Source organism: Onychomys torridus, chromosome 23 (assembly GCF_903995425.1).
Source record: "Onychomys torridus chromosome 23, mOncTor1.1, whole genome shotgun sequence".
NCBI classification, from domain to species: domain Eukaryota; kingdom Metazoa; phylum Chordata; class Mammalia; order Rodentia; family Cricetidae; genus Onychomys; species Onychomys torridus.
This window is the reverse complement of record NC_050465.1, coordinates 56,585,181-56,606,591: the sequence shown is the minus strand read 5'-3', so window position 1 is coordinate 56,606,591 and position 21,411 is coordinate 56,585,181. Positions and strand designations below refer to the sequence as shown.

Sequence of the window (21,411 nt, the reverse complement as noted above, 5' to 3'; positions counted from 1 at the left end):
AAGATTTATTTATTTATTATGTGTACAGTATTCTGCCAGCATGTGTCCCTGCAGGCCAGAAGAGGGCCTTACAAGTGGTTGTGAGCCACCATGTGGTTGCTGGGAATTGAACTCAGGACCTCTGGAAGAGCAGTCACTGCTCTTAACCACTGAGCCATTTCTCAAAGATTGACTTTTAACATAAGTGTCCTGGGTGGTTTTGTGTGTTAACTTGACATAAGCTAGAGTCATCAGAGGCAGGAGCCTCAGCTAAAGAGGCTCCATGAGATCCAGCTGTAAGACATTTTCTCATTTAGTGATCAATGGGGGAGGGCTCTGTCCATGGTGAGTAGTACCATCCCTAGGCTGGGGGGTCCTGGGATCTATAAGAAAGTGGGCTGATGAGCCAATAAGCAGCTCCCCTCCATGGCCTCTGCATCAGCTCCTGTGTCCGGGACCCTTCCCTGTTTTGGTTCCTGTCCTGACTTCCTTCAGTGATGAACAGTGATGTGAAAGCATAAGCCAAAGAAAGTCTTTCCTCCCCAAGTTGCCTTTGGTCAGGGTATTTCGTCGCAGCAATAGAAACCTAATTAAGACAATAGCTTAAACTAGCAAGGCAGTCATCATTCATTATAGCGGTAGTGTTATTTGATCGATAATGAGATAGTGATGCACAGACTTGCTATATATTAATAATATGTATATTTAAACAATAGTGATGCAAGAACTTTTCATCATATAATGGGTTGTAAGTACCTGCATTATAAAAAGAACTGAGGAAATTCTATTGCATAGTAAAAGTTAAGAAATCCTAGGCGGCTGGGGAGATGGCTCAGCAGTCAAGAGTGCATACTGCTCTTGCAGAAGACCTGAGCTCAGTTCCCATTACCCACATCAAACATCTCACAACTGCCTGTAACTCTAGCTTCAGGAATTCTGACACATTCTTCTAGCCTCCTCCCTGGACACCTGCATGCACATCCCCCACACCACACATGCACAGCACACACACACACACACACACACACACACACACACACACAGAGTTAAAATACTTAAAAAAATACATCTTAAAAAGAAATACTGTGTGCTCGCTTCAGCAGCACATATACTAAAATTAGAATGATACAGAGAAGATTAGCATGGCCCCTGTGTAAGGATGACACGCAAATTCGTGAAGCATTTGATATTTCTACATAATAAATAAATCTTTTTTAAAAAAAAGAAATACTGCTTTGGGGGCTAGAGAGATAGCTCAGTGTGTAAAGCGCTTGCTGTACAAGTATGAGGACCTGAGTTCAGGTCCCCACACTCATAAAAGGACAGACACAAGAGCACACACCTGTAACTCCAGTCCTGGGCAGCTCTCTGGTTGGCCAGACAGCCTAACTGAATGAGCAAGTTCCAGGTTCAGTGAGAAACCCTATCTCAAAACAAACAAACAAACAAACAAGAAATAATAAGATGGAAATTATAGAGGAAGGCACTGATACTGACCTCTGGCATTTTTCGTGTGCATGCCTGGTTGAGAACACCAATACATAGGTACACACACACACACACACACACACACACACACACACACACACACTACATGCACTCAAAAAAGCACTACTTTGAAGAGTGATTTTTTCCTAAGTGATTTCATTATTCCTTGGTATATTGTTAGTCCTTATTTGGAAAAAAGCTTAATGTCAGGGTTCTGGGAAGAAATTCTTCGTTTTAAGACTAACTAGAAGTCAAGTTATGCATTACAATGTTACAAATGTACAATATTGACAACGCCAAAATCCCTTTTTTGTTATGAATATGGTACGTGTGTGTGTTCATATGTATGCACAGGCAGGTGAAAGGCAGAGGCCAATGTCGCTGTTCTCCTCAGTCACCCTCTACCTTAGTTTTTGAGACAGGGGTCTCTTTGTTGACCCCAGAGTTCACTGATTTGACTAGACTAGCTGGCCAGTGAGTTTCAGGAACCTGCCTATCCCCACCCTACCTTAGCCATATGGTTACTGAAGCATGCTGGCTTGTATGTGGATGCTGGGGATCTGAACTCAGGTTCTCAAGACTTCATGGCAAGCACTTCACCAATTACAACCGAGACACCTCTCCACCTCTGATTGGTTTTGGAGAAAGGTTCTTGTAGAGCCCAGGCTTGCTTTAAATTCATTATATAGGTTAAATTGGCCTTAAACTCCTGGTCCTCCTGCCTCTGCCTCCCCAAATGTATGTACGTTTGGTTTTGTTTGTTTGTTTTTGTGAAATCAGCTAGAACTCAATCCTCCCTGATACTTTGTACCAGTCATGTATTCCAAGACCCATTAGGCAAAATCTCCCTCTCTCACCTACACAGATCAACTCAAATGTTTTCCTATGATGTTTAAGTGTTGTGGGGGAGGACAGGCAGCAAGCCATGGAGCCCACTTACCAACCAGCCTAGCCAACCTGGAACTCTCTGGTCAGCTAGCCTGGTGTCTCAGTGAGCTCAGTGAGCCCTGGGTTCCATAATAAGGTAGAGAGTGATTAAAAAGGAAACTTGACGTCAACCTTTGCCCTCCATATGCACACGCACATTTGTGCAATTCATACACACACTCGGAATTTAAAATGAACACATTTTAAATTAGCTTTCCAAGATACATACAGAAATCTTGGATTCTGGTGTGTGTTTTAAATTTCACTTTAATTTTAAAAACCAAGGAAATCTGTACTTGCACTTCTTCCTGGTAAAGCAGGCATGCTCTTGGAAGATAAACTAGAATCCCTAGGTCCTTTGTTCCTGGTGAGGTGCCCTGCTAAAGTGCTTACATAGACATACTCTTCAGAAACCAAGTCGTTCATGAAACAATCCAAGACTTAGCTGGTTATTAAAGGGGAGAAGGCCTCCTAAGTGACCATTTGAAAGCTCCACATGTTCATAGTGGTTGGCTGGACCCCTTTGACAGTTGAGGAAAGGTTGATTTAGAAGCGTTTATCTTAGGGCTGGAGAGATGGCTCAGAGGCTAAGAGCACTGGCTGTTCTTCCAGAGGTCCTCAGTTCAATTCCCAGCAACTACATGGTGGCTCACAACCATATAATGAGATCTGGCGCCCTCTCCTGGAGTGCAGGCATACATGCAGACAGAACACTTGCATGCATAATAAATAAATAAATCTTTAAAAAAGAAAAAGAAAGAAATGCTTATCTTTTCTGTTGACACTTTGGTTGTTGGTCAGTGTATTCCCGATGCCTGCTTGTTGCTGCTGTTTGAGCCCTAGGGATGGAGCCCAGGGCCTCGAGCATGCTAGGCAAGTGCTCTGCCTCTGAGTTACATCCCCAGCCCTCGGTGTGTTGACAATTTCATTTTCCCTGTTTAATCTCCTGGCTTTGTTTTCTAATACAGGGAGTCATTTATTCCCAGACTGCTGTTGACAACTATGGGAAATTGGGACAAAAAATGTTTGAAATGGCTATTGAGACCATCCCAGCTAAGCGCCTTGGAATCCCAGAGGAGGTGATGTATATGCCTGGCATTGATGACGTGGACTTGAGACATGTGTGACATTTGGTACCCATGACACGTGTGGCCTGCTTCACTAGTAGAGATGATTATTCCATTGCCACCAAACCATTTTCCAGTGTTGTGCCCGCATCGCAAGACACCCCCCCCCCAAGCAAGACCACCACAGAGCAGAACATAAAGGGGTTTATTGATAACTAGCAAGCTCGGGCTTGGTCCTTGTCCAGCATCCGACACAGTGGGTGGAGGAGGACAGCCTGGAGCACTCACTTGAAGCGGTTTATATGGAAAAGGTTTACATGCAGCTTGGGATTGGATGAGGGGGTTAGGGGTGAGGTAGTTCTCTGAAGGTACTGGCTGAACTATAAGCATGAGGTTACAGGTGGCTAACAGGATCCAGGGGATCTACAGAGACATACATTTTTACTCCCTATGTCCTGCTTTTGTTGAACCCACGATATATACATTCAGATTTATTGGTCCAGTCCTGCTCTCCCCTGAGTTCAACTTCCGGTCAGTTGAGTCCACTACTCCCCATATCTTGTTTTGCCAAGCCCAGGATACATAGATTTATTGTCTCAGCCTTATCTTCCCATAAGTTCAACTTCTGGTGAGTTCTAAAACTGCTGGTCAGCAAATACCTTTAGAGGAGTGGGTGGGACGCGTCTCTCAAGATGGCTACTGGTTTTTTTCCCTTTCACCTGCACTTGAGGCTCTGGGAAATAACCTAGTTAGTTGTTTTGGCTGCGGACAGCAGAATTTCCCCGGGAACAAAGGTCGTGAAGTTAAAGACAACATGTTTTCTTGTTTCATGCTGCTTTACAGCTACATTATTTTATCACATGCAGTGTTGGTACAAGCAGCTCTAAGCAAGCTGGATAGTCATAGACTCATGATGTTCAAGTATGTAAAATCCAATAGCTTTTTCAAATGACCCAGAAGTAAACTTAGTTCTAATGGTGGTGGGAGAAGGGGAGAAGGTTCTTATTGAAGAATGAAAAAGAAAAAAAAAAAAAAAGGCAGGATAAATAAAGGCATGTGGGGCTGGAGAGATAGCTCAGCAGTTAAGAGCAGGAACTTGCTCTTCCAGAGGACCTGAGTTTGATCCCCAGCAACCACATCAGATGGCTGGCAGCCGCCTATCACTCCCACTGCATGGGGATCCAGCACCTCTGGCCTCTGCAGGCAGGCATCTGTACTCACATTCATACTCCTACACACACACACACACACACACACACACACACACACACACAGACAGACTCACACACAACAATAGCAATAAATATTTAAAATAAATACATGTCATATTTCTTGGCAGAAGAATCAATTTTATTAAAAAGTCAATTTTTGCTGAGCCCATGCCTTTAATCCTAGTGTGCAGGAGGCAGAAGCAGACAGGGAAATCTCTGTGAAAATGAGTCCAGCCTGATCCACATAGTAAGTTCCAGGACAGCCTGAGCCACCTAGTGTAACCCTGTCTCCAAAAAACCAAACAAAAGTAAAGTCAAATACAAAGTTGTAGGTGCCAGTGAGATGGGTCAGCAGGTAAAGATTTGATCTGAACTCACACATTTTGTCCCCAGACGGCCACACAAACACAGGGGCACACACATGAGTGCAGTGAGTCTCCCTGCAGGCCAGAAAAGGGTGTTGGATCCTCCAAAGCTGGAATTACAGGCCACTGTGAGCCACCTGACATGGGTACTGGGAACCAACTCAGGTTCTTGGCAAGAGCAAAAAAACGTGTTCTTAACTATTGAGGCATCTCTCCAAGCTCAATCTAAAATAATAATAATAATAACAATAACAACAACAACAATAATAAGAAGAAGAAGTCAGATTTCCCTACATCAACCTATAAATTTAATACAATTTTGCAATTTAACATGCTGAGTTTATCTAGATAAATATTTGTGCAAAAACTGCCCAAGATTTTAAGTTGAAATTTTATTTTATTCATTACCATTGTGTGTGTAGGCTTGTGTGTGTAGGCTTGCACTGCACACACACTGATAGGCCAGTCAGCAAATGCTCTTTAGAATACATTACACCATCTATCTTGCCCATAAAGTCAAAAGTACAAAAATCTTGGCAGGAGAGGAAATATGGTTCTAATTTCTAGAAATAGCTCATGTTATATTTTATGTGCATCTTTACAGACACACATACCTACGTTTATTGAATTTTTTATTTCAAAAGACTGCTCTTCTAATTTAGATCCTATGTTTTTGTGAGGGTAGTAATCCTACAATGAAGGTTCCTGAATGTTGTCCTGCATTGTAGTGTGAAAGAGTCTATTTCTGGGCATGAAATCTTAAACTATCATAGATCATCATATACTAAAACTTAGAAGATACTAGCTGGGCATGGTGGTGCACACCTTTAATCTAAGTACTCTAGGAGGCAGAGGCAGGCAAATCTCTGTGAGTTAGAGGCTAACCTAGGCTACATAGAGAGTTTCAGGCTAGCCAGGGCTACATAGTGAGATTCTATCTCAACAAAAATAAACAGATTAATAATGATGATACTGTCCCAAATAACCATTTGATGGGCCATGTTATGTTTATATTTTCCTTCTGAAAAGAAGGATTTTAAATTATTTGAGATGAGTAGATTAACATGATTAAATTTTACTTGAAATAGATAGATGGCTTTTTGTTAATGTGAATCAGAGTGTCAGAATCATATTAGAAATTTAAACGAAGAAATGTAAGAAATATTTATTACTTTATTTAAAATTCACAAGCATGCCGGGCAGTGGTGGCTCATACCTCTAATCCCAGCACTCAGGAGGCAGAGGCAGGCAGATCTTTGAGAGTTCGAGGCAAGCCTGGTCTATAGAATGAGTTCCAGGACAGGCTCCAAAGCTACACAGAGAAACCTTGTCTCGAAAAAAACTTAAAACAAACAAACAAACAAATAAGCATTATATGTTAATATTTTAAATAAATTAGCTAACTTTTCCAAAACAAAGAAATTCTTTTTACATTTACTTGGCTCATTTACAAACTCTTTAAGTGTGGCTTCATCCTAAGTGCTGGACCATCACCTTTGGGTCTTTGTTTAATCTGTCGAAATCTGATTTTTCAGCCGAAGCATAGGAAGAGAGTCTGGCTTCTTACAGCTGGGGAGCTGAAAAAGAAAAGACCATCTGAATAGCCTTCCAATGAATGTCAATCTTCTTTTCTTTCCTTTTAATTCAACAAATGATAAATTTATTTGTTTTGGCTTGGTGGGTTGATTTTGGCATTATTCTTTTGAAATTGGCTGGCCCCCAATTTGATATGTGGCAGAGAATGACTTGTATTGCTGAACCTCCTGCTTCCATCTCCCGAGTGCTGGGATTACAGGCTGGTGCCACCTGGTTTATTCACTGTGGGAGATTGACTATGGGCCATGCGCATGCTAGAGTTCAGCTAGACCAACCCCAACAATTTCTTTAAACTCAGCTGCAGTGGGGAACCTGACATGGTGTCGCTACACTTTCTTTTTTTCCCCCAGATTTATTTATTTATTTTATTATGTATACAGTGGCCTGCCTGTTTATACACCTGCCTGCCAGAAGAGGGCGCCAGATCTCATTACAGATGGTCGTGAGCCACCATGTGGTTGCTGGGAATGGAACTCAGGACCTCTGGAAGAGCAGCCAATGAATGCTCTTAGCCTCTGAGCCATCTCTCCAGCCCTCCTCACTCTACTTTCTGCGCTCTGTTAATGTGAACCTTTCTTTTGCACACTGTGGATCTTTGATCTATTTAATTTGTAACATAGGGCACCCGTCCTTTTTTTTTTTTTTTTCCGAGACAGGGTTTCTCTGTGTAGCTTTGCACCTTCCCTGGATCTCACTTGGTAGACCAGGCTGGCCTCAAACTCACAAAGATCCGCCTGCCTCTGCCTCCCGAGTGCTGGGATTAAAGGCGTGCGCCACCACCGCCCGGCTGGGCTCCCGTCCTTTGAAATGACCTGTTCACCCACTCAGGCAGATCTAAAAGATGACATGGTCCGTTACACAATATGGAAAGAGCGCCTTTCTCTATGTCTACACCCACTGCTCACTTCTATTTCACTTGAAAGCCTAACATTGAAAACAACGTGTCAGTTGTTTTTGTTTGAAGTGAGAGCCTTACTTCCTTCATTTACAAAAAAAATTAAAAAATAAATAAAAAAAAAATTAAAGATGCTTGCTAAGCGGGGGAGGGACTTGTTTGGAGAAGAGGAGATTCAGTGGGAATAACAGAGAGATGGGAGAGGGAGATGGGGGAGGAACGACCAGAATTCATTGTATACACACGTGAAATTATCAAAAATTTTGGGTTGGGGATTTAGCTCAGTGGTAGAGCACTTGCCTAGCAAGCGCAAGGCCCTGGGTTCGATCCTCAGCTCAAAAAAAAAGAAAAAGAAAAAGAAAAAAAAGAAAAAAGAAAAGCCGGGCGGTGGTGGCTCACACCTTTAGTCCCAGCACTCGGGAGGCAGAGCCAGGTGGATCTCTTGAGTTCGAGGCCAGCCTGGGCTACAGAATGAGATCCAGGAAAGGCGCAAAACTACACAGAAAAACCCTGTCTCGAAAACCAAAACAAAACAAAAAAGAAAAGAAAAGAAAAAAAGCTTGTTCCATTAGTTTAAACATATATTCTCTTTCTTGAAATGGCCATTGTACTTCTCTGTGGAACAAAAGCAGTTGGTGTGTGTGGGTGTGTATGTATGCACACACATGTGTGTGCACTTCCTATTTCATCATCTAGAACACTAGGAAGACATGCACTCGATCTCTCCCCATTTCCATGAGTATCTGGACCAGAATATTATGACTGTTGGCACCTCAACTAATAATATAGTTTGCATTCTTTGAAAACATTTTTTTACACTTTTTAAAATTTTTTATGAGATAGGGTCTTACTGTGTAGCTCTGGCTGGCCTGGCTCTCATTCTGTAGACCAGGCTGGCCTCGAACTCACAGAGATCTGCCTGTCTCTTCCTCCCAAGTGCTGAGATTAAAGGCATGTGCTAGCAAGCTCAGATACATTTATTTCTTTTATCTTTTTCCTTTTTTTTTTTTTTTTTTTTGGTTTGTTGTTTTGTTTTTGAAACAGGGTTCCTCAATGTATCTCTAGCTGTCCTGGATCTCACTCTGTAGACAAAACTGGCCTCAAACTCACAGAGATCCACCTGCCTCCATCTCTCGAATGCTGGGATCAAAGGCGTGTGCCACCACTGGCCGGCCTATTTCTCCTTCTTGAGTGCTTGTGTGACAGAGCAGGAGTGTGGTGGTCAGAGGACAGTGTTCAGGTGTGTGTCCTCTCCTTCCGTGATGTAAGTTCCAGTGATTGAGTTCAGACCACCAGCCTTGGCTGCAAGCACCTGTCCTGGGTGAGCCACCTTGCTGGCCCCAGTGTGGAATTCTTGCCAGGACCCATGCTGAGACCCCAGCAGTTGCCCCATCACTGCTGTGGCTCCGTGAGTAAAATCTCAACACAGTGACAACGGCTTTGACATTAAAAACCCCCTGAAGGGACACAGCCAGTCCAACTTTGGCTACCTCTGACATAGCTCTTGTGAAATGCAGAGTGTGGGAAAAACTCTGGTCTGTCTGATTGTGTGCTGTGTCCGATCAGCAAAGCTGTCACACCAGATGCAGCTGGCTGACCTGTTTATTAGTGGTGTGTGTGTGTGTGTGTGTGTGTGTGTGTGTGTGTGTATCCCCAAACCTGTGTACAGACATGCACGTGCTATGGTGCATGTGTGGAGGTCAGAAGACAACTCCATGGAATTGTTTCTCTCCTATGGAATCTGTCTGCTCCCCCTCACTGTCTTTTGTTTGTTTTTTCCTGTTTTGCTTTTTTTTTTTTTACATATTTGTCAGTCCCTGGTATAAAAGCCAGGAGAGGGATGTGCTCAGAACCATCACCCTTTGTGGAACTCGGCTTCCTTTGACCATCAGTAAAATGAATTCTGAGCCGGGTGGTGGTGGCACACGCCTTTAATCCCAGCACTTGGGAGGCAGAGCCAGGTGGATCTCTGTGAGTTCGAGGCCAGCCTGGTCTCCAAAGCGAGTTCCAGGAAAGGCGCAAAGCTACACAGAGAAACCCTGTCTCAAAACAGCAAAACAAACAAACAAACAAACAAAAAGAATTCTGTTCGGTTTGGGAAGTTTCTCTAAAACCTCACCAAGTGACTACGTTTGGGGGAACATGGTGGGGACCTTGAAGTCCCACTGGTGGAAAGCTGTGATCTGCACAGCTGTGCTTCCGGCCTGACAGGGCCACTGAGTGAACAAATCAGAATGCCAACCCTACAACACAAACTCACTGTATCTGGGACCAAGATGTCAGGAGCCCGTGGCAGTGAGGACAAACGGGGTTTCGTCAGACAAGGGGGAGCCCTGGAAGGGAGTTCACTGTTGACTCGGGGAATGGCTGAGATTCAGTGTTCACCTGTGGCTTCTCCATGCCATGCCGCTTGACTGCCGCTGTCCGAGGCTTCACATCTTGCCACCTGTCCCTGACTTCACTGTTGTCCAAACTGTGAAAGGACACGGTCTCTGTGCTGTCAGATGGCGAAGATGTGCGCACAGGAGGATTCATGATGCAGTTCTGTGGTTTGAGATACCATCATAGCGGGAGGATCAGGCTCCCAGCGATGGAGAAGAGCCGTAGGTCCTCTTAATATTGTTCTAGCCTTTCCTCTTCCACACACACATATCCTCTTCTGTCCCCAGGTCTCCTCCGTGGTGTGCTTCCTGCTGTCTCCCGCGGCTTCCTTTATCACTGGACAGCTGATCAATGTGGATGGAGGCCAGTCTTTGTACACTCACTTTTATCACATACCAGGTAAGCAAGCGGACTCGCTGGCTCTTTACCTGCCCAGGCTCCGTTTCTTAACTCACTACCTCAGAGGCTTTCTCTTATAGAGCATCAAAAGGTACAAAATGTTTACATCTGTGATAGGATTTTTTTTTTTTTTTTTTTTGAGCTGAGGATCGAACCCAGGGCCTTGCACTTGCTAGGCAAGCGCTCTACCACTGAACTAAATCCCCAACCCCTGTGATAGGATTTTTTAAAAAATGTTCTGAGCTGAAGAAATATCTAAATCTCTAAGTACAAGGAATGGTAGAAAGGAGGCCAAATCTGCCTAGGCTGCTTAAAGATTTCATTGCTCCTTTCCCCTCTAGTAAATGGTTCGCATAGATGGCAGAGTAGTATCTACCAGGTGTGGGGGGAGGCAGTCCAAGTCTACTTTGTCCTCTCTTTGAATATATATCAGGTGAAATGATCAGTTTCTGTGTTCAATCATTTTTTTATTCTTAAAAGCAGTATTTTATTTTATTGAGACATACTTTTTCTGTGTAGCCCAGGCTGACCTCAGCCTCCTGAGTGCTGGTATTACAGGTCTGTGCTTGGCTTGAAAACGTACTTTTATAAATCCAATTCAATAACAAGATTACACAATTGGACACATGTTGTATCTCTTTTGAGTTTGGAAGGGTCTTATAAAAATCAGACAGTCTAGGCCAAAGTGTAGCGTCACTCACCTTTAACTCCAGAACTCAGGAGGCAGAGGCAAGCAGATCTCTGTGATTTCCCGGACCAGCCAGGGCTATATGGAGAGACCCTATCTCATATTTAAAAAAAAAAAAAAAAAAAAAAGCCTTTAATCCCAGTACTCGGGAGGCAGAGCCAGGTGGATCTCTATGAGTTTGAGGCCAGCCTGGTCTACAGAGTGAGTTCCAGGAAAGGCACAAAGCTACACAGAGAAACCCTGTCTCGAGAAAAAAAAGAAAAAAGAAAAAAAAAGAAAGAAGAAAAAAACCAACAAAATCTGATATTCCAATGACCTAGTTTTACAAATGTCAAAACAAACCCACAGAAAGTACAGAGTACAGGCTGGAGAGTGACTCTGGTTACGAGCACTGGCTGCTCTTCCCGAGGCGCCTTCGTGGTGACTCACAGCCACGTGTAACTCCAGTTCCGGGTGAGCTGATCCCCTGCTCCGGCCTCTGCAGGCACCAAGGCACACATAGACACACGTGCAACACTCACATGCAGGCATTCACGCAAACACACAAAACATCAATAAAAATTTTAAAGCATGCTAATGTCCAGGCATGCTGCTGAAAGATTCCCCGGGGGGGGGGGGGGGATCTTCCCTCAGGAGAGACCCCGAACCCAAGGAACACATCGAAACCATCCATCAGATGCAAACAGCAAGAGGGTTTATTTGAATACACAGGTACCTGGGGCGACAAGTCTCTTGGAGGACTTGCGCACCTTCCTAGGGAAAGGGGGACTTTTTTATAGGATCCCAGGGGCAGAAGCACGGTTACAGAAGTGAGAAGCATAGTTACAGGGTTCCCATTGGTTGATTCAAATAAGACTAGGGTGAACTTGGGGACATATGCTTAATTCTCGGAAATTTGGTGTGTGCGGCTGACCTGGCCTTGTCTAGGGCATAGTGAGTGTTTTCCTAGCCCAACTGTCTATTCCCCAAGGCCAGGTGGCCCATCATAGATATCCTGTTTTGACTCAATGGTTTCTCTCCCAAGGCCGGGTGGCCGACCATAGTTATGAACTCCTGTTTGGCCTTCTTCCCCTGAACCGCAGATATCCTGTTCTTTATGTTTAAGCCTTGCAAAATGGCGTTACAGCAGTCAAGCTAAAGCTATTATAGGGGGTCTTTCACTGGTCATTTGGGAGCCTCCTTTACCAGCATACACAAACCCTGGCTTGAACTCCCAGCATCCCAGAAAACCAGAGATGGTGGCGCATGCCTGTAATCCCAGTATTCCAGGTGCTAGAGGCAGAAGGATCAAAAATCCAAGATCATTCTCAGCTACATGCCAAATTTGAAGCCAACCTGGGCTGTGCAGATTGTAAGTCTAAATTTTAAAAAAAGTGGGTGGGGGCTGGAGAGATGGCTCAGAGGTTAAGAGTCCTGACTGCTCTTCCAGATGTCCTGAGTTCAATTCCCAGCACCCACATGGTGGCTCACAACCATCTGTAATGAGATTTGGTGCCCTCTTCTGGCCTGCAGGCAGAATACTGTATACATAATAAACAAACAAACAAACAAATAAATAAATCTTTAAGTATATGAATATTAAAAAAAAAAAAAAAAGCCGGGCAGTGGTGGTTGGTGCACGCCTGTAATCCCAGCACTCTGAAGGCAGAGGCAGGTAGATCTCTGTGAGTTCGAGGCCAGCCTGCTCTACAAACCAAGTTCCAGGACAGCCTCCAAAGCTACAGAGAAACCCTGTCTCCAAAAAAAAAAAAAAAAAAGCTAAAAACCCAAAATTTTAGAAAAAAATATAAATACAAACATATCTGACCTCTTTCTAAAGAGTACTTGTGGCTATTAGCAAATTAGCATGTGGTTGATAAGGCTGCCACCAGTCTGTTTCTCATCCTGGAGGATGTCTGATGCAGATATGGCCATACCCCAATACTACAAATAGTTTGTTGGTTGGGTTTTTAGTTTGTTTTGATGTTTTGAGACAGGGTTTCACTATGTTGTCCTGGCTGTCCTGGAACTTACTATGTAGACCAGGCTAGTCTCAAACGCAGAAAGATCTGCCTGCCTCTGCTGTCCAAGCACTGGGGTCAAAGGTGACCTCAGCTGCAAAGACAAAAATGCCTACATGGTCTCTAATAGTGAGCACAGTGGAGTTGAATCAGTGCTGCTTACTGGAGGTTGAGATGTTTTTCTTCAGAAAGGGAAAGAGAAGCCAGGCATGGTGGTACATGCCCTTAATCTCAACACTTGAGAGGCAGACAAATTTCTGTGAGTTTGAAACCTGGTCTACATAGTGAATTCCAGGACAGCCAGGGCTATGTAGAAAGACCCTGCCTCAGAACAAAAAAACCAAGAACGTATTTCCTGGGCAAATTGGGGGATTAAGTTAGATTACACATGGTGTCAAGCCCTGTGTGGCCGAGGTTGCTTGTCAAAACCCACTTTTTCCTCGTCCTCTTCCTGTGTTTGTTCCAATTAGGTCATCTTTCTCTCAAGGCTGGCTTTCTTGGGACATGCTTCTCTTTGTCCACATCCCACTGAGGGAGAGCCAGGAGAGAGGAAGGACTTCATCTTAGCATGACTTAGATGGTTCTGAATCTGCTCTGTGTTGGGTCAGCACACTAAGATGCCCACTTTTAACCAAAAAAACCTGAGGCAGGGGGTGGGAGGCACTGACAGTGACCCCTTTAAACACAGAAGACCGAGGCTTCCTGAACTGAGAAAGCTAGTGAGCAGCAGGCCTGGCATGGAAATGTAAGGATTTTGCAAAACTGTCCTGCAGATCTCTTTTTTCCTAACCTCCGTAAGTTAAAAACAAATAAACAAACAAAACCATGATGCATGGGTGGAGACTAGGACAAAAGGTTTAAGAGATTTGCAAGTGACATTCACTTTTCTACTTACTAAACAGATCATGACAACTGGCCTGAGGGAGTTGGGGACCTTTCTGTGGTCAGGAGAATGAAAGACTCTTTTAAGAAGAAGGCCAAGCTCTAAGTCAAGGAAACACCCGCCTGTCTTGTTCATGTGTGCCTTAGCATCATGAGAATGTTTTGTACTTCACAAGAGTGTATAATTTCTGTGGGGAAAGAAAACTAATTTTAATGTTATCAGTTTTATCTATGCAAAAACTACCCCCAAAATAAATGGATCTTCATGTCCAAACCAGTTTGTTTGTTTGTTTGTTTGTTATGTATATAGAAGAGGGTGCCAGATCTCCTTACAGATGATTGTGAGCCACCATGTGAACTCAGGACCTCTGGAAGAGCAGTCGGTGCTCTTAACCTCTGAGCCATCTTTCCAGCCCAAGTTTTTTAATTAACTATGTTTAAATTTGGTGGGGTGGGGTATGTGCACATGAGTGTAGTGTCCAAAGAGGCCAGAGGCATCAGGGGCATTAGATCCCCTATGAGCAGAAATTTCAGACAGTTTTGAGCCCCCTGACATGGGTATGGGGAACTGAATTCACTCAACTCTTCCAAAAGAGCAGTAAAGGTGCTTAACCATTGAGCCATCTCTCCATCAGATAAATGTTTTCCAGGAGTGCCGACCCACAGGACGAGAACCGGTGTCTTACAGTGTCTTTCTGTCATCCCCTGTAGACAACACCTACGGCCAGCTGGCAAAGGGGAAAAAAAAAAACCATGTAAACGGCCCAGTTCACTTTCCGCACGGCTGCCGGACAATAACCTTTAAAACCGTCTGGGGGTGGAGCGGAACTGCACAGCCTACATGAAGTTCTGGTTCGATCACCAGCACCTCATAAACTAGACCTAGCGTGCATACCTGTGACCCCCTGTGCTCAGGAGATGACAGACAGCAGGAGGCTCTCAGTTCAGAGTCATCTTCCACTACACAGAGAGTTCCACTTTACACAGCCACGCCTCCCCGAGCCTTGTGTACGTGGGAACCAGGCTCACCTTTCCTCAAACCTATTAATCTCAGGTACAGCTAATACTACACAATTGATGCTTAACGACCTCCTTTATCCCTTAATGAACGAACTTTAATAACTACATATGCAAATTTTCCCAACCGGTAAAAGCCAGAAAAACAGAGCCACAAACATGGAAACACTAGGCCCATAACTATGGCATTAGGATATGGAAACAAAACGTGAAAAAGAGACAATATGCTAAAACTACCTCCCACAACACGTGAATAAACTACAAGCAAAAGATTATTACAGAGAGCGAGCGCACAACACAACTAAATTATTCTACCCACAACTCTTAACGTTTTCAAAGACGTACAAAATACAAGATAAAAAGGATTCTTACATTTTACTAGGATCACTTCCCCGGTGGTCGATGCGCGGAGTGGACGGAGCAAGCTCCTATTCCAACTCCTACTTCCAAAAATCCATTTAATATATTGTCCTCGGATAGAGGACGTATCAGATATTAAACTGATAAGAACAGATACTACACTTGATCTTAGCCAAAAGGCCGAGAAGCGATACCCGACAACCACCCACCGGCCTTGCTCTGCGCCCTCCACCCACAATGACCTCGTGGTCACCGCTCGGAACCCTCGCTCCCGGCTCTGCCCCGCGCCTCCTTCCGCGGCCCGTCCGCGTCCGCGTCCTCGGCCCCCCACTCGCCCTCTCACATCCACAGCTTCGGCTACAATTTCCACGAACCCGCGCTCCCGGCATTCCCGCGGGCGCCCGCCGCGTCTGATTTGCATGCCCCGCCCCTCGCAGGGGCGTGGCTGGAGCGCACTGAGTTTCCTCCCGGCCGCTTCCGCACAGCGCGCGTGCGGCTCCGGGGCACTTCCGGTTTACCCTCCACCAGAAACGGAAGCTCGAGGGACGGGTCCGTGGCCGAAGGCACAGTAAGATCCGGCTCTCGGGACAGTGGCCGAAGGTGGGACTTACTCGTGTAGTTCGCGTTGTCCGGAGGACGAGCTTCGCCGGTCGGTGGAGTGACTGGTTCCGAGTCGGGCGGCGTCGCTGGCAGGGAATGAAAATCACTGGTGGCCGCGGGGAGTCCGCGCCGCTCCCCAAACCTTGAAGCTATGTGTAACTGATACCGTGACTCGCCCTCCTTCACTTACCGACCGAAGGGCGGGCACGGGGTGTTCCCGCCTTCCTAGAGTTGCTAATGCGCCCGCCGCAAGCTCGATCGGTAGCCTCCCCGTGCGTGTTAAGGCTCCACACACGTGGGGCATCTTAACTCACACAATCAAACACCTATGTGCACATTAAATGAAGACATCTCCGGGCATTTGTCCCTCGTCCACTGTTCATCGTCCTTGTGCAATTATTTTTCACTCTTTGCTGTTTTGTTAACCCTTGCCACAGATTACGCCTTGCCCCCTGAATCAGTCCAGGGCCTCCCAGATGCATCAACACATGTAAGTCGAGTCACCCCACTAAGGTTTGCCGAGCATCTCCAGTATGCTGTGCTCTCAACAAGGGCAGGTATCCAGAACTCCCAATGATACCACCGTCCTCAAAGACTGCCAAGAGGAGCAGATGGTGGGGATGTTCTGGAAAAATGTTTTGAGGGCAAGGCTGAAAGGTGGCAGGCAATACACGTTTCTGTGACAGAGATGGCGCTGACCTTTTGCCTTCTTTTGCTGAAGAAGTTTAGGTTGAAGTCTGTCAGTCAACTTAGCATGGGCTCTGGAAGGTCATGGTCCCCTTGGTAAAGTGATTGCATATGGTCCCTTTAAATGTCTTGGGGGCGGGGATGGGGACAGTAAGAGTGCAGAGATAAGGGTACTTGCTGCTAAGCAGGGTGACTTGAGTTCCCTTCCTGATCTACCTACCTGGTGGAGGAAACAGCTGTCTCCTGCCACTTCTAATCTCCACTGTTCACTCTGGCATGCACCACACAAACGTTATCGAAATACAGAGAAAAGAAAGCAGGGAGCCTGTTGGCATCTGCCTGTAATTCCAGCACTTGAGACGTGTAGAAAATTTCAGGTGTCAAATCGAGCCTCGGCCATGAAGACATTAAGGCTAGCATGGTCTACATAGATAGGGATTTTTCTTTTAAAAATCTGCAAGGAGCAGTGTGGTGGTGCATATCTTTAATCCCAGCACTTGGAAGGCAGAGGTGTAGCATGAATCTTAAAGAGTCTTATTAATAAAAACAAACCTAAGGCCAGTTATTGGGGTGAATGCTAGAAGGTCAGAGAAGCAGAACAAGCCACAGCTTCCTCACCTCGCCAATTCCCCAGCTGATCTTGTTTCCTCAGACTGGAAGCTTCTGTGTCCTCATCCCAAAGGCTCTCAGCTGAACTGCTTCTAGAAAGCCTGAATGCTTAACCACCCAAAATGCTTCTAGTTCGATTTTCACACCTTATATACACCTTTCTGCTTTCTGACATCACTTCCTGGGATTAAAGGAGTGAATCACCATGTTTGGCTGTATCCTTGAACAGATGGATTTCTGCCTCTGGAATGCTAGGATTAAAGGCGTGTGCTACCACTGCCTATCCTCTTATGTTTAATATTGTGGCTGTTCTGTCTCTGACCCCAGATAAATTTATTAGGGTGTACAATATTTTGGGGAACACAATACCACCACACAGAGGCAGGTGGATCTCAGTTACTTGGAGGCCAGCCTGGACTACAAAGAGTTCCGGGAAAGCCAGGAGTGTTACATAGAGAAACTCTGTGTGTGTGTGGGGGGGGGGGACAAACAGAAGATGATAGATGGATGGATGGATGAATAGATAGATAGATAGGTAGATAGATAGATAGATAAAAAATCTGCAAGGAGCTGGGTGGTGGTGGTGCACACATATGGGAATCCCAGCACTCGGGTTCCCATAGCAGGAGGAATACGAAACAATGCAGAGTGGGTTGTCACATAGAACTCATTAAAAGTTAACTTTGGTTTCAGTAGTGAATGGTGGTGAGTGTATTTAAAAAAAAAAAATAGCTAACCCCAGGGCTACAGAGGGCAATCTTAAGTAAAACTTTCATTTCATTATATCCTGATAGTTGATAATAATAACTTTCAAGGATTAGCAAATTACATTACATTTTTAAATGAACTGTATAGGTACAATATCCTGAACAAGATGAGAAATATACATACAGCATTTTCTAACAAAATCAATTCCAAATTTGTATCAATATTTATAATTTGTAAACAATACTCAGGAGGTAGAACCAAGAGGTTAAGGAGTTCAAGATTATTCTAGTCTGGTAAGTTTGAGGTCAGTAAAAGAATCCCCTAAAACAATTTTACAGCTTTAAAAAGTTTTTTATTTTGAAAATGTGGCTACTACATAATTTTACTATTTTATCTTTCATTACACTGACTTTTAAAATATATATTGTTTGGTTTTTTTTTGTTCGTTTTTTTGAGACAGGGTTTCTCTGTAGCTTTGGAGGCTGTCCTGGAACTCGCTTTGTAGACCAGGCTGACCTCGAACTCACAGAGATCCACCTGCCTCTGCCTCCCGAGTGCTGGGATTACAGGTGTGCGCCACCATCTCTTGCCTTTAGGAGATGTTTTGAGCCATGCTGCATGAAGTGATTTTGTGGGTGGATGCCACAATGTATTTACACGAACTAAGATGGGTGCAACATCACTAGAGGATGCCACCTTGTCACATAGGTCAAATATCACTATATAGTATAAGAATTACCTCTTTTTCTCCTTCCTAGGCCCCTTATCAGAGGGACTGTATACATAGCCAAAATCACTCACCAAAATCAAGGTCACATTTCAACAAAAGTTTCCCGGCCAGCGGGGTGTCAACGGGGCCACCAACCTGTGGGAGAGAATGAAAGGACAGGGCGACACAAAGAGACAGCAGCAAGACAGTATTCTGATCAAGCCGCCAATCTTTATTGTTCTCCACATGGCTTATATAGCATAAGGGGGGAAGGGGCAGGAAGGAGGGAAAAGGAAAGGGGGCGTGTAGAACATGGAAGGGGTGCAAGACGTGTGAGGCAGATAGTGCACCTGCAAGGCGTCGGCTAAGGTCACTGGTCAGGGGCAGTATATTCTGTTGCTAGGCTGCCTGACCCGGGAATGCTCTTTACCTTCGGTTGTCATGGCACCTGACTGTGGGCTGTTCTCTTATCTTGGGAGGCCTCTGGTTACTGCTCTGGGAAGGGGCTTATGAGTTGTTCTTTGGTTTAGCTAGTACTTTCTATGGTTCATGTTTGGTTCCTGACATCTTGGTCCCTAACACAAAAGAAGGTTCCTTCTTGGAAGTGTGTCTACTATGTTGTCAAAACACACTTACCCAAATAGATAAAAGCCATACTTGGGCTGGAGAGATGGCTCAGAGGTTCAGAGCAGTAGATGTTCTTCCAGAGGTCATGAGTTCAATTCCAGCAACCACATAGTGGCTCACAACCCTCTACAATGAGATCTGGTGCCCTCTTCTGGAAGTGTAGAAGAACATTTAATTGTATTGATTTTTATTCAATTTCATTTTTATGGGGGGGGGGGTTATGCATGACATAGTGGTGTTTGTGGAGGATGGAGGATAAATTTAGGGGATTGGTTTTCTCTTCTGCCATGGGGGCACCAGAGATCAAACTCAGGTCTTTGTCAGGTTTCCTAGTGGGTGACTTCATTTGGTGATCATATTGTCATCTTTCATTGAAATTCTTTGTAATTTAGGAAATATATGCATAATGCCTATGTACTTTTCCAACTCCAGACTCATATATCAAATACCAAACTCAATAGTAATCTAAGGATCAATGATATCTGGTACCTGGTAGCTAAGAGAGGTGTACTGGTTAGTTTTTCTCAACTTGACATAAATCTAGAAATATCTGGGAAAAGGCCATCTGAACTGAGGAATTACCTTCATGAGACTGGCCTGTGGGCATGTCTGTGAGGGCATTTTCTTGATTAATGATTAATTGGGGGGGGGAAAGCTCACTGTGGCAGGTATAACTCCTGTGCAGGTGATCTTGAGCAGTATATGAAAGCAAGGTGGAGCTGGAGAGATGGCACAGAGGTTAAGAGCTCTTGCAGAGGACCCAGGTTCAATTCCCAGCACCCACATGGCAGCGCACAACTGTCTGTAACCCTGGTTCCAGGAAATCTGACAACCTCACACAGACATACACCAAAACACCAAAGTACAAGAAATAAGACTATTAAAAGAAAAAAAGAGGGGGGCTGGAGAGATGGCTCACTGGATAAGAGCACTGCCTGCTTCTTCCAGAGGTCCTGAGTTTAACTCCCAGCAACCACATGGTGGCTCAGAACCATCTCTAGTGGGATCTGATGCCCTCTTCTGGCATAAAGTTGTACATGTACATAAAGCACTCATATACATAAATAAGTAATAAAAATCTTTTGGAAAATAAATAAAAAAGAGCCAGGCCATGATGGCACACACCTTTAATCTCAGCACTTGGGAGGCAGAGGCAGGCCAATCTCTGTGAGTGCAAGGCTGGCATGGTCCAGGACAGCCAGGGTTGTTACACTTTGAACCCTAACTTGAAAAACCATAAATAAATAAACATATCCCATAATCCCAGTAATTGGAAGATACAAGCTGGAGGACTGACTGTGTATTTAGGCCCAGCCTGAGCTACATGAGATTCTGCCTTAAAACATCACCACCAACAATCAACCAACCAATCATCATCATTATCACAACAGAATTTCTACATGCACAAATGTGCTTAGAGTTCCATCAAGGCTTCGGGGTTTCTCAGAACACATATGAAAAATGAACGCCCTGCCCTGGTTTCCAGGCTAGGCTTTTCCAACTTTGTTCTGTGAGGGGAATTCCAGTAGCCTTAAGGCTGCCTTGACCTCGCCATCCTACTGCAGATGACATTGAGCTTCTGATCTAGTTCTCCGTTCCAGAATATAGGACTAAAGTCATGCTCCATTTTTTTTTTTTTTTCGTTGATTGCCTTCTCATCGCAAAGGTGTTTGTTGCGGGACTGAAGTTGCCACAGTGCAGTGTGTTATGAAGGCACGGGATAAAAACACAAAAACGTCCTTCCCAGGACACGGGAACCATGCTAAACGGAGAAGCATGGACAGACCACACCGTTCCACTGTTTCAGCCAGTTGCGTTTGTACAGAACCATACAAAGAAAAAACGCATTACTACTCCAAGACCGAGTCCAGTACACAAAAAAGGGGAACAGCACTACTCAATCTCAACAGGTGACCCTATAAAAATGCTCATACACGGGACTCGTCTCAAAAGACCTACACAGGAAAAAGAGAAGAAGGCAAGAAAATGCTTAGATCTTACATTTAACCAAAGCTATTTCCCCGAAGGGATGCACCGTTCCCGGAAATACTGCAATACCAGGTCGATGCGTGGAGTGGACGGAGCAAGCTCCTATTCCAACTCCTAGTGCCAAAAATCCATTTAATATATTGTCCTCGGATAGAGGACGTATCAGATATTAAACTGATAAGAACAGATACTACACTTGATCTTAGCCAAAAGGCCGAGAAGCGAT

The 21,411-nt window shown here is 44.6% G+C and overlaps 2 protein-coding genes, 2 non-coding genes and 1 pseudogene across 5 annotated transcripts in view; 2 read left to right on the top strand and 3 right to left on the bottom strand.

Annotated features, from left to right (window-relative positions):
• Window positions 1–14,151, top strand: part of Pecr (peroxisomal trans-2-enoyl-CoA reductase) — a 30,813-nt gene extending 16,662 nt beyond the window's left edge. The window contains exons 6-8 of the mRNA XM_036173098.1: window positions 3,363–3,473; window positions 10,198–10,309; window positions 13,900–14,151. Of these exons, the coding sequence (XP_036028991.1) occupies window positions 3,363–3,473; window positions 10,198–10,309; window positions 13,900–13,985 (309 nt within the window). The 3' untranslated portion in view covers window positions 13,986–14,151. The remainder of the gene's footprint in view (window positions 1–3,362; window positions 3,474–10,197; window positions 10,310–13,899) is intronic.
• Tmem169 (transmembrane protein 169) overlaps window positions 1–15,440 on the bottom strand; it is a 55,111-nt gene extending 39,671 nt beyond the window's left edge. The window contains exons 1-3 of one of the 2 annotated variants that reach the window (XR_004943583.1): window positions 15,269–15,440; window positions 14,463–14,607; window positions 6,438–6,614 (exon numbers count right to left, since the gene is read on the bottom strand). The gene's annotated coding sequence lies outside the window, so the exon portion shown is untranslated. Of the gene's footprint in view, window positions 1–6,437; window positions 6,615–14,462; window positions 14,608–15,268 lie in introns of those variants that run through there. The other variant, XM_036173101.1, reaches the window with a different exon arrangement.
• LOC118573528 lies at window positions 1,067–1,173 on the top strand. Its single transcript, XR_004943639.1, has one exon. It is a non-coding gene; the product is annotated as a U6 spliceosomal RNA (small nuclear RNA).
• On the bottom strand, window positions 15,279–15,448 carry LOC118573522 (annotated as a pseudogene).
• Window positions 15,449–21,220: 5,772 nt separating this feature from the next.
• Window positions 21,221–21,411, bottom strand: LOC118573520. Its single transcript, XR_004943633.1, has one exon. It is a non-coding gene; the product is annotated as a U2 spliceosomal RNA (small nuclear RNA).